Consider the following 15,532-nt stretch of genomic DNA (forward strand, 5'->3'; position numbering starts at 1 on the left):
AAACAGATTACAAAGGAAACTAATTATTTCAAAATAAAAATGCAATTTTCCTTCTTCCCCCCAAAAATGAACAAAAATCTTTTATATATATATATATATATATATATATATATATTATTATAGCTTTTTAATTTACAAGATATGTGCATGGGTAATTTTTCAGCATTGATAATTGTAAAATCTTTTATTCCAATTTTCCCCCTCCTTTCCCCATTCCCTCCCCCAGATGTCAGGTAAACCAATACATGTTAAATATGTTAAGTATATTTTAAATACAATATATGTATATATATCCATACAGTTATTTTGCTACACAAGAAGAATCAGACTTTGAACTAATGTACACTTAACCTGTGAAGGAAATAAAAAATGCAAGTGGACAAAAATAGAGGGAGTGGAAATGCCATGTAGTGATTCACACTCATTTCCCAGAAAATGAACAAAAATCTTTTAAAAATTGCTGATATTGACAACTTGGAAAATGAATTGATTTTAAAATGATGACAAAGTGCCTCATGGCATAAATTGTATTCAATGAGTATGGATTTCTTTTCTTCTTCCTTTGAGAGTTCTCCCTCTTGAAGATGAGAACCTTTTTCTGTCTTTCACTCTATGGAGGTTAGGTCCAGAAAATAATAATCTCCTTAGTTTTACTTTTGTAAAGGTAAAGGAGCTGATTACAAGTGATATGTTGCTACCAGTCAATCAAAGTAAATGAGAACAAAGCATAAATACTTCATTTCAGTCAATGAAAGGATTTAATTTGAATGTGACAACTCTCTGATCAATCTAGAAGTACTTCAAAATCATTGGTTGAACTGAACTTGCATCAAGAAATATATTCTGATAGGTTAAGAAGGCTTGATTTTACCCCATATCATCCTCATCCTCATCCTCATTCTCATAACTAGTCTTTATATAGCTCCTATTCCATGCCAGATACTTTGCTTTGTTCTTTACAAATATTATTTCATTTGATTTTCACAGCAACCCTGGGAGGTAGGTGCTATTACTATTTCCATTTTACATTTAAAGAAACTGAGGCAGATAAAGGTCAAGTGACTTGTTCAGGATCAGACAAGTATTTAAATCTGGATTTGAACTCAGGCCTTCCTGAACACAGCATTTTATCCATTATGTTGTCAAATAGGAAGCCACTTCAAAATGCTGATCAGTGTGTTTAAAATTTGCAAAGTACTTCACAAAAATTATTTCATTTTATCCGTACCACAACTTTAGGAGGTAAGTGATATTATTATCTCCATTTTATAAATGAGTAATCTAAGACAAACAAAAATTAAAAGCCTACAATTACACAATTTATATGTGTCTGAAGCAGGATTTGGATGAGGCTTTTGTGGCTCTAGATCTAGTGCTCTCTCTATTGCATCATCTAGCTATTTTAAAATCAAAACCTGGGAATTTAAGAATCTGAAAGCAAAATGTTAGAAGCCTTCCAGTCAAGCCCCTGAGGAATCACTTGGGGGAGAGGAGAAAAAAATCCTTGGGCTCTTCCCCCTACATCTTTGATCAAATGAAGACTTAGTGAACTTTGGACTTTGAAAAACCAGAAGATTTGTATTTCTTCATCAGCTTTGTAGCATTATCCCTGGAATAGTAGAGACAAGAAGTAGCCTTAGGAGCTAAAGATAAACCAGACAAAAGACTCTACAAGGAACCTAGAAGAAAGCTACAACATGCCTAAAATGAACTTCATGAGTCTTCCACAAAGGAGAAAAAAGGGATTTCTAGAAACTAGGATACATGTGTTATCCCATTGCCAAATGTTAAGCTTGAACCCATTTTCCTTTATACTTTGATTATATAAGTGGGAGATGGTTTAAATTATACAACCTTAGTAAATACCATCTTTCCAAAAACTAATAAAGTCTGCTTGCCTAGTTGATGTCAACTGGTAATCATTTGTAGAAACAAAATGGTAGGGGCTTATGAGATTTAACAGTAACAACAACAAAAGATTCTCTTAGCTCCTCAGGGAAACATCAAGAACCTTTGTGAGGTACATGTATTAGCTGTCCTGTAGGGACCAAACTTGCCAGTAAGGAGTAGAAAATGCAAAAACTGCTCCATGGCTATCATATTGATGATTTCTTCTAGTATCAAGATTTTACATTTTGTACCTTATCATTGTACTTATCATATCCAAAGAGACTCAGTATTCATTAGATTTCAGTGTCTTGTAACTGTTTATAACAAAATATACAGCAATAAATTCAGTGGGTCAATTTGTAATTATTTCTGAAAAAAAAAAACCTTTTAATATTTGAAACTTGAATGTGAATACTCCCTCCAAAGGTGCAGATAAAAATCTCATTTGACCTTCTCATCCCATATGACTTTTCCATCTATCTTCCCCTAATCTTCTACAAGGAGTTACCAAACATGTTGGAAATTTTTTTCTTGGCCTTGTATGCCAATAGAACACATTTTCTGGCCATTGGATCATTGGTTATACTCTCATACTTGTGACATGGCTGATTCAGCTTTTTTTTTTCTTCTGTTCATACATTTCTGTGATGATACCTTTTATACAATTTGTTCTGAACAAGTATTCATTGGTAATACAGTATGCTTTTCCATTGTCCTTTACATAAATCACAATTTTAATTTTTCACGGATATGTATGATTCCAGCCATAAAGCATCACTGAAATAATAACAGCATTATAGAGATAGACCCTTGGGAAAGCTAGATGGTACAGGACACAGTGCACTGGCCTTGGAAGCAGGAAGATCTAAGTTCACATCCAGCCTCAGGCACTTAATAGCTAAGTAATCTTGGACAAATCACTGGACTCCAATTGCTTCCCCAAAACTGATGGACTGATTTTATGGGTTGTTTGTCCAAACATATCATAGTCTATAAAAGAATATTACAAAAGAGAAATTATTTTTAATATAGAGGAAATATTCATCAGTATTGGGAAATCATTTTCAAATTATCTTTGGTCAGACAACTGGCTTATTGGATAAAAAAATAACATTAAATTAGAAGAAATATTGTCCTTTCTCTCTTCTCTACAAAAGAAGCCATGAAGTACAATTGAAGCAAATCTAACCTAACATATTTAGGATTTTAATAAGGCTGAAAAAAATGTCTAAAATTGGACTAAAATAGTCCATACCACTATGATATGTGGAAAAAAATGATAAATCAAGAAAAAGAAAGAAAGAAGAGAAATTGTCAAATTATTACCTGAGAAAACATGACTCACTGAGGAATGTTTTTAAACATTTAAAGAACAAATAATATTTAAGTAAATTACTTATCCCTTTTGTGCCTTAGGTTCCCTAAGGCACTTCCCTTCTTCCACTACTTGACCTCTAAGGTCCCTTTGCATTATATTATATAAACTATTCTAGAATACAGACCACAATGGTATGTTATCCAATTCTTCTTAGGATATAAATGTTTTTTATTTAAAAATCTGACAAAGATGCCAGAAATGAAAACTATACACCAAATTTTCTTTTGAATTTAGTTGCAAAAATACTAAATAAAATCTTAGCACAAAGTACAACACATCCAAAAATCTCCACCATGATCAATTATGGTTTATTCCTGGAAAGCAAGGTTGGCACAGAACAAAAAAAGCTACCAGAACAATACAATAAGAATATAAAAATACAGGAAAATCTGGAATCTTTAGCAATCTGTGGCACTCCCTCTACTAATCTACTAATCTGTTGTGTGCTACTCTTTGTGACCCCATTTGGGATTTTTTGGCAAAGAAATTGTTATTTCCTTTTCTAGTTCATTTTACAGATGAAAAATTGGAGGTGAACAATGTTAAATGATTTGTCCAAAGCTACATAGCTAGTGTCTGAGACCAAATTACTTTTCTTATTCCAGGCCTAGCACTCTATCCATTGTATCACCTATCTGACCCAGACATTAGCTAGATGATATAAAATGCTAGCCTAAAAGTGCTATAAGAATATTAGCTTATTATTATTCTCCTACATTCTCTTTCTAGATTTTCATAACACTTCATTTTCTTCTCTTCCTACCTGTTTGACTACTCCTTCTCTATCCCCTTTGTTGTATCTTCATTGAGGTCATACCCCCTAAACCTGGGTGTTGCCCTGGTCCCTTTTCTTCTTCTACACTATTTCTCTTGGCAATATCATCTCTGATGGATTTAGTTATCATCTCTATGCTGATGACTTCATCTGTTCAGCTCTAAGTTCTTTCTCCAATAATCTTCCAATAACCTATTAGATCTCTCAACATGTTCAAAACAGAACTCATTATATACTTAAACTCTTCTCAACTTTTATATCAATTTTGAGGGCACTGCCATTTTCCCAAGTCAACTAGGTTCTGAAGCTGACTTACTTGCATTCACTACACTTTTTTTAGTCTGTGCCAAATGTTGTCATTTCTATTGTCCAGTTTTTTCAGTCTTATGTGACTTCTTAAAACCTCATTTGAGGTTTTCTTGGTTTGCCATTTCTTTCTCAAATCCATTTGTCAAACGAACTGAGGCAAACAATATTAAGTGACTTGCCTAGGTTTACACAGCTAGTAAGTATGTGAGGTCAGATTTAAACTCAGGTTTTTCTGACTCCAGGCCTGGCACTCTATCCACTGTGCCAGCTAGCTAACATTTCTATTTTCACATCATATATATATATATATAAAATTAGCTACTCTGGTGCAAGGCTCATCATCTCATTCATATATTGGTTCAAGAGCTTTCTGGCCTGCTTCAAGTTTTCCCTACTCCAATCCATCCTCCTCTCTATTTTCAAAGTGATTTTACTAAAAGGCAAATATAACCACATCATTTCCTTCCCCCACATGTTGTTCAGTAATTTTTCAGTCATATACAACTCTTTGTGACACTATTTGGGGTTTTCTTGGCCAAGATTATATAGGCATTCTCCAGCTCATTTTACCGATGAGGAACTGAAGCAAACAGGATTAAGTGATTTGCCCAGGGTCACACAGCTAGTTAGGGTCTGAGGTCAGATTTGAATAAAAGGAAGAGAAGTTTTTCTGACTTCAGGCTCAGTGTCTTGTCCTTAAGGTCAGAGACAATTTTTTGGGGCTTTTGTAGTATTCCATTTGTGAACTTCTTCCCTCCCCCCAACATACATAATACTTGCTTAACAAATGCTTCTAGACTTGCTTGAATAAGGAGAAATATGGAAGACAATGAGGGATGAGGTCAAAAAGTTTTGAAATGTAAGATGAAAAAACTTTCCCTCCAAGTCCAAGTCAAAGAGTGTTCTGACCTTAGTCTGAGTAGCTGATGCTTTTAGAAGCAAATAAACCACTCTATCTCTTTATAGTGACTACGTGGGGGGGGATGGGGAAGAGGGGACTTTTTTGAACACATTATTCTGCCGTGTGTGTGTGTGTGTGTGTGTGTGTGTGTGTGTGTGTGTGTGTGTGTGTGTGTGTGTGTGTGTGAAGAAATTTTCCAGGGGGTGAAATAAATTGTTCCAGGGTTTACTGGCATCACTAATAAGCCATCATAGACATTTATATGTTGATTTTCTTTCATTAATATTTTCCCAAAATAAAAGTGTCACAAACAGTAGAATTCTTTAAAGATGGGATTCTGGGTATTACCCAAGATCAAGAAATTTTTTGTGAAAGATGGCCACTAACTTTTCCATCTTAGTACTTCGTACATACCTAATAAAAATCTATTTACTGTTCATCTGTATTTCCGTCTTCCCACAACAGAAAAAAATAATAATAAAAAAGAAAAGAAAAGAAAATGTATCCCTTAATATTATTCGACTGTTCCCCTCGATCACTAAGATCATGTGCGGCAGTAGTACAGATCTTTCCCTTCCTACTGCTGGAGGCGGACAGCTCCAGGAATTTCCTGAGAAAGTTTTGACCTCTGGGGGCTCCGTAGATCGCTATGCATTGTGGGCCTTGGCAATATGGCGTCCCCCTTGGTGTGCTGATGAGCGGAGTTTACCTCTCTGTCTCTGGACGAGGAGGGCAGATTCCTCAACCCAAACGATCTCTTTCCCAGTCGTCTAGGAGGGTACTGTACCTGACGTTTCCCACCTTTCTGAGCTCAGGCCTAAGGGAGCGGCGTAGGCCCTTGGGCGAAGACGAACCAGGCCTCGGGATCCTGGGCTAGACTTGAGGAAAGCCTCCCGAAGGCGGACACTATGGGCCGATCTTGGCTTCAGCTGCAACTGCTCCGGAGAGTGCGGGGTCCTCAGGGTTGAGAGGCAACCCGAAGAGGATCCCCGCCCCCCGCTTCCCCTCACTAGCCTCCGCTCGTATCTTCCATCCGGCTGGCCGGCGGGCCGCAGTCAGCTACAGCTTGCGACCTTCCTGCCCTTCTGGTAGAGATCGGCTGGAGGCCGATCCGGTCGAGGTGGCCTGTAGCAGGGTCATCCGGAGGCCCAAGGGCTCCCACGCTTTTGACAGCTCTATTCTAAGCCAGTTCGGAGCCCGATCCCACAGTCAGCGGAGAAGCCGGAGTGGCCTGAAGTCCGGGGGGTGCGGGGCTTCTCGGGCCCAGTGTGCGCACCTCCCCTCGCTCCTGGCCTTGGGTTTTCCGTATTCCCACGAGGAGATAAGCATCCGGAACTTCGCTGATCCCCCGCTCCATACCGGGACGGCCTCCCCGATCCTCTTTTCCTCGTCGTCCACTCCTCGTTCCCCTATTTCATCCCATTTGGTGCCCACAACTCTTTAAGGCTGGAGGTTCTCGAGCGTTTGCTGCCCAGGACTCCCCCACCTCCTCCCGCCCTCATGGAGTCCGAGATGCTGCAGTCGCCCCTTCTCGGACTTGGGGAGGAGGACGAGTCCGACCTGACCGACTGGAATCTGCCTTTGACTTTCATGAAGAAGAGGCACTGCGAGAAGATTGAAGGCTCCAAATCCTTGGCCCAAAGTTGGAGGATGAAGGACCGGGTAAATAAATGTCCATTGCACCTTCTTTAAATGTTACAGTTACTGGGGAACTCAGTTTGTCCTTGTAAAGCCACAGGGAATATCCAGGACTTAGTGCTATTATGTCTTACCTACCAGTCACATTTTATATATATTCTCCACCTGGCAAGCAAGTAGTGCTTCAGGCTGTAGGTCTTTTTTTTTTTTTTTTTTTTAAGAAAGATCAGTCTGAAAACCAGTGTTTTCTTCAGATGACTGATAAAGTTAAATTAGAATTAATATAGAGAGAAAGATACTTTATGGTTATCATTTTGTATACAACTCAAGCAACATATTCAGTGCCAATCCAGACATTGAGAAGTCAATTACAAACTATACACTAATGCTTATAATTAGATGGCTAGTTTACTTTATTAATTTTATTAATTATTAAAATGAAAAAAGTAAGTATTGTGTGGCAATCACATGGGGCCACAAATAAATTAAAGTTATGGAAAATAGAACACTACCAGAGGTTAGTAGATAAACTTTAATTTTCGAGAGAGATAAGAATTAGATCTATGATTTTATTGCTATAGGGAACTCCTAATTGAGGAAAATTCAATTTAGCAGTGCAGGTTTACCCTTCTGCAACTTGCATAGAGCACTGAGAGGTGATTTGCTCCAACCAGTATGTAGTAGAGGTGGTCCTGAACCCCTGTATTCCTGGCATCTCTATATTCATCATTCCATGCAGCCTCATTATTTTCAAGACAATCAATTTTAACATTCTAATTAATATGTTATAACTCCAAATTTTCCACATTTTACATGACAGGAAATTGGAGGGAGGACTTCCTATACAGTGAATTAGTTAATAAGGTGAATTGGAGCGCCAGGCTACTATTTTCTGGTGAAGAGAGAAGAAACTACTTGTATTGGCAGTGATTTGGGAGGCTTCCAGTGGAAAGGAGATGGATTAGTCTGCTAGTACTACTCTATCTGATGATATTCATATGCTTTGCATATGTTTCTAACTTTAATCATAATAATCAAAGAAAATGAATTGGACTACCCATTTCCAACTTCTTTTCCCCATTCATTTAAATCTGATTTCACTATAGGTGAAATCTATAGTATTCCCTTAAAGGTATCAACAACAAATAGGTATAAAACTATATTGGAAAAATTCTAATTTATCTAGTCATTGGTAAATTGGCATTTTGGTGACTTTTATTTATGAAATAAGTGGAAAAGGTCTTGCATGATTCAGAAAATAATTTGAAGTGTAACTGAAAAGATCCTCAGGAATTTATGGACATTTTGTGGAATTAATGTATATCCTTGGTACAGTTTAAAGGCTCCATATGATTGCTGTGAGTTGTTCAATAAAAATATTTTGTAAAGCAAATCCATCTAATTTCTTAAACATAATCTTTGTGCATCTAGCTTTTTTCTGAAAAAGCATCACATCTTGGTAGAAAAAGTCTTAATGAGTAGTTTTGTTGTGAAATGTAGTTACTGCTTTAAGTTTGCTTCAGCTAGCCAAAAATAATGTTATTTCTTTTGATTTTGATTTTTTAGAACTAAAATATTAAATGAAAAAGGCAAAATTCCTTAATAAGCTCTATTTTGAATACCAAGAAGAAGAAAAAATCCTGTAGTTTTAAATATATTAAAATATTTAAATATTTCACTAAAAAGAATAAGGATGTCTAGGAAGAAGATAAACTGGCTGTGAAAATAGTATGCACAGAAAATTTCTCTTATCTGACCTTTTGAAGTAATTACAGAATCTAATAATATCTTTCCATTCAAAGAAGTCTTAGGAAATCAGGTTTATGACTACTATCCCACCAGCCACTTGAGAGGATGTAACTTAAATAAGTTCCATTAGAGAAACAACTGTAAGCAATCAGTGTGGTTCCAGGAATACAGGCCAGACTATTTCGTTGTACTCTAAGGTATCTTTCACCATGGTTAATTGAACATCATACTCATCAAAGAGTCTTATTTAGTACCTAACTGCACTCAAGTTCATAGGATCACAGATTTACAGTTGGTATCAGCCTTAGAGTCTGTTTACTCCACCAAGACCCAAAAAGGAAAGTAATATGACATGGTGCCAGGTGGGATGTAAATTCCTGACCTGGCAGACAGATATGCCTTTGTGTAGGGCAACTATGAAAGTAAGAGAACAAGGTGGTGTAGTGGTTAAAGTACCAGCCCTCAAGTCAGGAGGATCTGAGTTCAAATCTGTCCTCAGATACTTAACACCTCCTAGTTATGTGACCTTGGGCAAGTCACTTAACTCCAGTTGCCTCAGTAAAAAAAGAAAGTAACAGAACAAATTTCATAAAGAAGATATTAAAGGAGCCATTACCTTATAGTCATAGGTTATATTGGGTATACCAATTCATACTGGTAATTGCATGGTAAACTTTTCTAAAGGTAAGAGTTGGAGAGGGAGGTATAGCTATAGGTATTGGATTGAGAAAATAGCTGCAGGAGCCTGTAATTTACCTTGAGTTTGTTGAATGGAATTACCAGCTCTTTTTTTTATGGGGGAGGGGATGAATTTGGTTATGTTCATTCAGGAAAGAGGCCCTCACAAGTGACATTTAGGGGCAAAAGCATAGTTTATTGGCGGAAGTCCCTTTAGGAACAGTAAGGGAACTAATCATGTAATATGTACAGTATAAAGAATCTTTTTTGCCAAGACATGTGGCAACTGATACTGCTTATCTTCATCCTGGCAATATTCAAATGCAATCCTTACTTTAGGTTTACTGTGTGTAGCTAGCTTCCAGTGCTCTATAAAGTTTCCTGTCTTACATTTAGACATATGGCTTGTAAGGAAAAATAGAAAATTGTTTCTGTTATTTTTGTTGACAAATTAGATATTTATGGAAAAATAACTCCCATAATGAATTAATTATTGGTGAAATTTTTTTTTCTCTTCTTTTCCTAGGAAATCTGTTTTCCCAGGTCCCTTCCCCATTTTCCTCCCATCTCGCATCATAGATTGATATTTGAAAGCTAAATTTACTGTAGGAATTAATGGATCTTACAGAAATGTCAAAAATTTTGTACTATAATTTTTTTTTCACTTTTCTGTTGAATGATTTTTCGCTATCACCCTACTCTCATAGGTTGCATTTTGTCTAGTCACATAAACAAAATGGGAAAACCTGATGCTAAAGTATTCTTTGTGAGTTCAGAAATGAATGAGAGCATTTTTTCCCCTTTCATTATCACTTTGTAGAATTCTAAGACTGGTATTTTAATAAGAATGCAGGTGGTTATATATATAGATGGATCATGAGATCATAGCTAGAAAAAAATCTAATCCAATCTCCCTCATTTTACATAGAAAAAAACTGAGACCCAGGGAGGTTAATTGACTTGCCCAGTGTTACAGTTAGTAAGTAGTAAGCATTAGAGGCAGAATTTTCTTCCATGTCCTCTCTTTCCAGAGCTAGTTCTCTTCTTGTCTATGCCAAAAAGCTTGTTCTTTACATCTTTTATTCTTAAAGGAGGGAACCAAGAGTAATATAATAAAAGCCTAGGAAGGAGAAAATATCTCGTTGAGGGTGAGGGTGATCATTAGTGTCAAATGTTATCTTTGCTATGCTGCCTGTCCACCTTAACCTACAGTTCTTTATTCTGTTTACCTTTTATTTAAATTGACAAAAATTCACTTTGTATCCACAGCACTTGTTCCAGTGGGGCTACTTTTAACATCTTCTTTTAGAATGATTTAGATACTTAGGAAATGCTATTTCTGTGAAAGCATGACATAATATATTAATGTTTTAATTTTATTTTTAGAGATAAGGAGCTAGCTGACATCAGATGCTGGTAGTTGCACCTTTGTAGAGAATTTAGAACTGCTAGAGATAGAACAAGAATGCACATTAAGTGACTTTTTTTTTCTGAAAAAAGAAGATAATGATTTTTAACAGGAGCTAAATATAAATGTTCTCAATATTGTCTCTTTTTTCAAATTAAAAAAAATCATTTACCAAATGCAGATATTCTTAATTTTAGAATTAAGAATTCAACTATCACTATCAGAAAAAACAAAATACAACCCAACATTGAATTTTTCTGTTTTCTTATACCCCATCCTTAACTCACAATACTTACATGCAGAGCAAAGTGCCTGATGAATTGTAAAGACTTGAAAAGTTCTTGTTGACTGACTGCTTCAATCTGTGAGGCAGGCCAGAGATAAATGAAATAATCAAATTGGAGAGACAATATATAGTCATATGAAAAGTTAAGTAAAAATGTAATAATTATTATTATTATTAAAACATAGTTGAGTAATACTATAAAGAGGACTATTTGAAGTTCCAAGAATTGAACATATAGAAAAGACTTCTGAGATCATTAAGTTGATTCTCAGTGCTTAGTGCAGGAGTTCTTTCCTTATGGCTGTTGTAATGTCAGCTTATTTCTTTAGTATATTTCATTTAAAAATTGTCATGCTTATGAAAATTACCTCTTGAGTTTTGAATGGATTCAGGAATCTTTTAAAAGCTAGTTCTTTGGTATAGCAAACATGTAGATAGATTAGGTTATATTTGCCTTGTGCTTTATGCTTGAATTAAGAGTTAATGACATCTTTTTAGGATATAAGTTCCCTCTTATTTAATTCAGGAGTCTTTTCAAGACAACCCCTGACCGATGATTGTCTAGCCTATGCTCTAATATTTCTAACAACATTGATAGTTAAATTAAGTAGGTCTTTATATTATAAATATATATACTACTGAATAACAATCCACAGTCTTATACTTTCAGAGGTCAAAGCTATTATCAATGTTGCCTCTTTTACTTTTTTAAAAGTACACATGTTTAAAGATCTGAAAGTACTTTGCGTGTCAATTAAAAGATCATATTTCCTTTTTTGTCCAGGGAAATTACAACAAGCTGGTTCTGCTTCCTTTTTTTTTTCCCCCACTTGTTAGCTACTATATTTATCTATTCTAGGTTAAAATTGAAGATGTCACATTTAAGTTTTTATGAATTGTAGCACAATTGAAGTTGTAGAAAAAATAGCTGTTTCACATGGTAAGCCCACCAGTTAGTATGAAGCTAATTATCTTGTTTTTAGATCAGTCAGTTCACTTTCACCTCTTCCTATTCCATTTTCCTTTCACTTTTTTTGTTGTACCATTTATCAGTATCTTCACTAAGAAGATCAGGAAAAGAAAGATCTAATAAGTAGCAAGTTGTTACTTGTTAACAGTTCTCAGAAAATGTCTGGTGGAAAGAAATTGAAACTGTTGGTGAAAATAAGATTTATGGGTGTCTGGCTTGAATTTGTGCTACCCTTAGTCTCTTTTACATGGATGACTGGTAGATAACTAAAACATATTAATAATATTAACTCAGCAACATGATGATGTTTTATGATGTCTTTGAATTTTTAAAGAACTTAATTAGAAATTTGCAAACGTTTTGATAATCTTTTTCTGTGCAGCAGCAAAATTATACTGTTTTATTTTGTTTTTAAAATTTATTAATTTTCAACATTTACTTTTATAATATTTTTATTTCCATTATTTTTCCCTCCCCCTTCCTTAAGACAGTGATTAATATACACAATCATATTATAAATACTTCCATATTAATTAAGTTGTGAGAAAAAAAAAATTAGAACAAAAGGGAAAAATCCTGAGAAAAAAGAAACAACTAAAAAATGAAAATAGTATGCTTCACTCTGCATTGAGACTCCATAGTTCTTTCTCTGTATGTGGATAGCATTTTTCACAATGAGTCTTAAATCATTGTATTGTTGAGAAGAGATAAGTTATTCATAGTTGAGTGCCACACAATGTTGCTGTCATTGTGTACCGTGTGTTCCTGGTTCTGTTCACTTCACTCAGCATCAGTTCATGTTAGTCTTTTCAGGTTTTTCTGAAATCAACCTGCTCAGTATTTCTTGTAGAATAGTAGTATTCTATTATATTTACATATCACAATTTGTTTAACCATTCTCCAATTGTTGGGCATTCTCTCAGTTTCTAATTCTTTTCTGATGAAAAGAGAGCTACTTTAAACATTTTTGTACATGTAGGTCCTCTCGTCCTTTTTGTGATCTTTTTGGGGTACATACTTAGTTATTGATGGATCAAGGTGTATGCACAGTTTTATAGCTATTTGGACAGAGTTTCATATTGCTCTCCAAAATGATTGGATCCATTCACAGTATTAGTGTTCCAATTTTTCTACATTTTCTCCATCATTTATTATTTTCCCTTTCTGTCATATTAGCCAATCTGATAGTTGTGTATGATATTTCAGAGTTGTTTTAATTTGCACTTCTCTAATCCATAGTGATTTAGAGCATTTTAAAAATATGACTGTAGATGACTTTATTTTCTTCATCTAAAAACTGCCTGTTTTTTTCCTTCTTCATTCCTGTTCATTCTTTAAATTTTAAATGAGGCAATAATCATTTTTGGGGGGGTTGCTGTTTAATAATGATAGTCCTTTAAAATTTTTATTAAAGCTTTTTATTTACAGAATATATGCATGGATAATTTTTCTACAATGACCCTTGGAAAACTTTTTGTTCCAAATTTTTCTCTCCTTCCTGCCATCCCCTCCCATAGATGGTAGGTAACCCAATGTTAAATATCTTAAAATATGTTAAATCCAATATATGTATACATATTTACATAGTTATCTTGCTGCAACAAGAAAAATTGAATCAAAAAGAAAAAAAAAACCTAAGAAAGAAAACAAAATGCAAGCAAACATCAACAAAAAGAGTAAAAATGCTATGTTGTGGTCCACATTCAGTTCCCATAGTCCTCTCTCTGGGTATATATGGTTTCTCTTCATTACTGAACAATTGGAATTAGTTTGAATCATCTCATTGTTGAAGAGAGTCAGGTCTATCAGAATTGATCATCTTATAGTCTTGTTGTTGCTGTGTATAAGGATCTCCTGGTTCTTCTCATTTCATTTAGCATCAGTTCATGTAGGTCTCTCCAGGCCTCTTTGAAATCATTTGGTTGGTCATTTCTTACAGAACAATAATATTTCATAACATTTATATACCATAATTTATTCTCTAATTGATGGGCATCCATTCAGTTTCCAGTTTCTAGCCACTACAAAAAGAACTGCCACAAACATTTTTACACATTGGGGCCCTTTTCCCTACTTTAAGATCCATTTGGGATATAAGCCCAGTAGAAACACTGCTGGATCAAAGAGTATGCACAGTTTGCTAACTTTTTGAGCGTAGTTCCAAATTGCTCTCCAGAATGGTTGGATTCATTCACAGTTCCATCAACAATGAAATGATAGCTCTTCTTAAGGCTGCCAAAACATTTAATGTTTTTGCTTACTTTTAGTATCTGTAAAACACTAGGCTTTTTCAGGTGTCAATGCTGAGACTCTTAAAAGGTTTCCGAGTAAGTTCTTGTTTGTTCAAAAATTTTATAAAAGCTCAAAATCCCAAATCCCCTTGAGAACCTCTTAAATCTTGAGAGAGATAATAACTAATTGCCCACGTGTTTGACCAAGTCCAGATCACAACTATATTCTTTGTCTTAGATAATCATTTCATTCCTTTATTCTTTCTTTCCTATCTAAATCTTTTTATGGCATTGCTACATGCCACACGATGATTCAAAAGGAATATAAGATGCAGGCTTTATTCCTGAGGGATGGACTATCTATCTATCTAGCTATCTGTCTGTCTACCTGTCTAATTTTTTCCCATTTATAGCTATATAGTTTTATGATCTGTAGCAAATGGTCTTATCTTTCCTTATGTGATTTCTTTGAGATAAGAGGTAAGGTCCTTAGCTGAGAGAATTGGGGAAGCTGATGCTGGTGTTGGAGGTTTAAGCAGAGAAGAGAAGGTTTAGAAAAGCCACTATGGGGAATGGAATATCTAGCCAGTTACAGAAAACTAAAAGGATTGTGTCACTGTAATGTGGACCCAGTTGAGATTAAAAATAACATAAATTTATAGTGATTCCAATCTATGAGATTGAGTGAATTTCTCCAGCTTCATTTAAGCATTCTGAGAAATTGAATGGTGGCAGGAAAAAAAGGGAATGAAGGGACTGAGGACAGAGAGAGGTGAGTTGAATTGATTAACTATAAGAGCTGAGATTGGGAAGGGATTGTAGAGATAATCTTTTACCAAAAATCCAGAAGTTCAAAGAGTTAAATGATTTGTTTAAAGTCACATAGTTTGACTTTCTAACACAGATAAATTGGTGCCATTTGAGTTTATAATTCTTAGAGGAAGAGCAGAAAGGGATATATAAGAGACAGGGAAAAGTCAGAGGTAAAAGAACAAAGTTATTTTAGTTTTATAAAGCCAAAACAGGGAGTTTTAAGAAGAGATGGAGATGATTTCACTCTTAGTTGATTGCAGAGCACTTTATACTTATTGTAGTCTAGATGATATTATAAATAGATATGGAATCCTGTTTTCTCTTATTTGTTTCTTAGTGTTAGAATCTGATTAAGGAATAGCAGTTTTTAGGTAGATGGGAATTGTAAGGATAAATAACTTATTTTGGAAGTAGAAAAATAGAGTGGTAACTAGAAGGGGGAATCATCATTAAGTAATGATTATTTATTTGAGAGACACCTGAAGTTTTTGAAAGGAGAGCAGAAA

General features: G+C 35.1%; 1 protein-coding gene and 1 pseudogene across 4 annotated transcripts in view; one reads left to right on the forward strand and one right to left on the reverse strand.

Moving 5' to 3' along the window:
* LOC141540782 (histone acetyltransferase KAT8 pseudogene) overlaps positions 1-4,173 on the reverse strand; it is a 179,316-nt pseudogene extending 175,143 nt beyond the window's left edge.
* A 1,733-nt stretch (positions 4,174-5,906) lies between these two features.
* The window catches only part of RPTOR (regulatory associated protein of MTOR complex 1), a 500,255-nt gene continuing 490,629 nt past the window's right edge, over positions 5,907-15,532 (forward strand). For 3 of the 4 annotated variants that reach the window (XM_074260362.1, XM_074260363.1, XM_074260364.1), the window contains exon 1: positions 5,907-6,915. In XM_074260362.1, coding sequence (XP_074116463.1) covers positions 6,754-6,915 — 162 coding nt within the window. In that variant the 5' untranslated portion in view covers positions 5,907-6,753. The remainder of the gene's footprint in view (positions 6,916-15,532) is intronic. The other variant, XM_074260365.1, reaches the window with a different exon arrangement.

Source organism: Sminthopsis crassicaudata, chromosome 4, assembly GCF_048593235.1.
Source record: "Sminthopsis crassicaudata isolate SCR6 chromosome 4, ASM4859323v1, whole genome shotgun sequence".
Taxonomy (NCBI): Eukaryota; Metazoa; Chordata; class Mammalia; order Dasyuromorphia; family Dasyuridae; genus Sminthopsis; species Sminthopsis crassicaudata.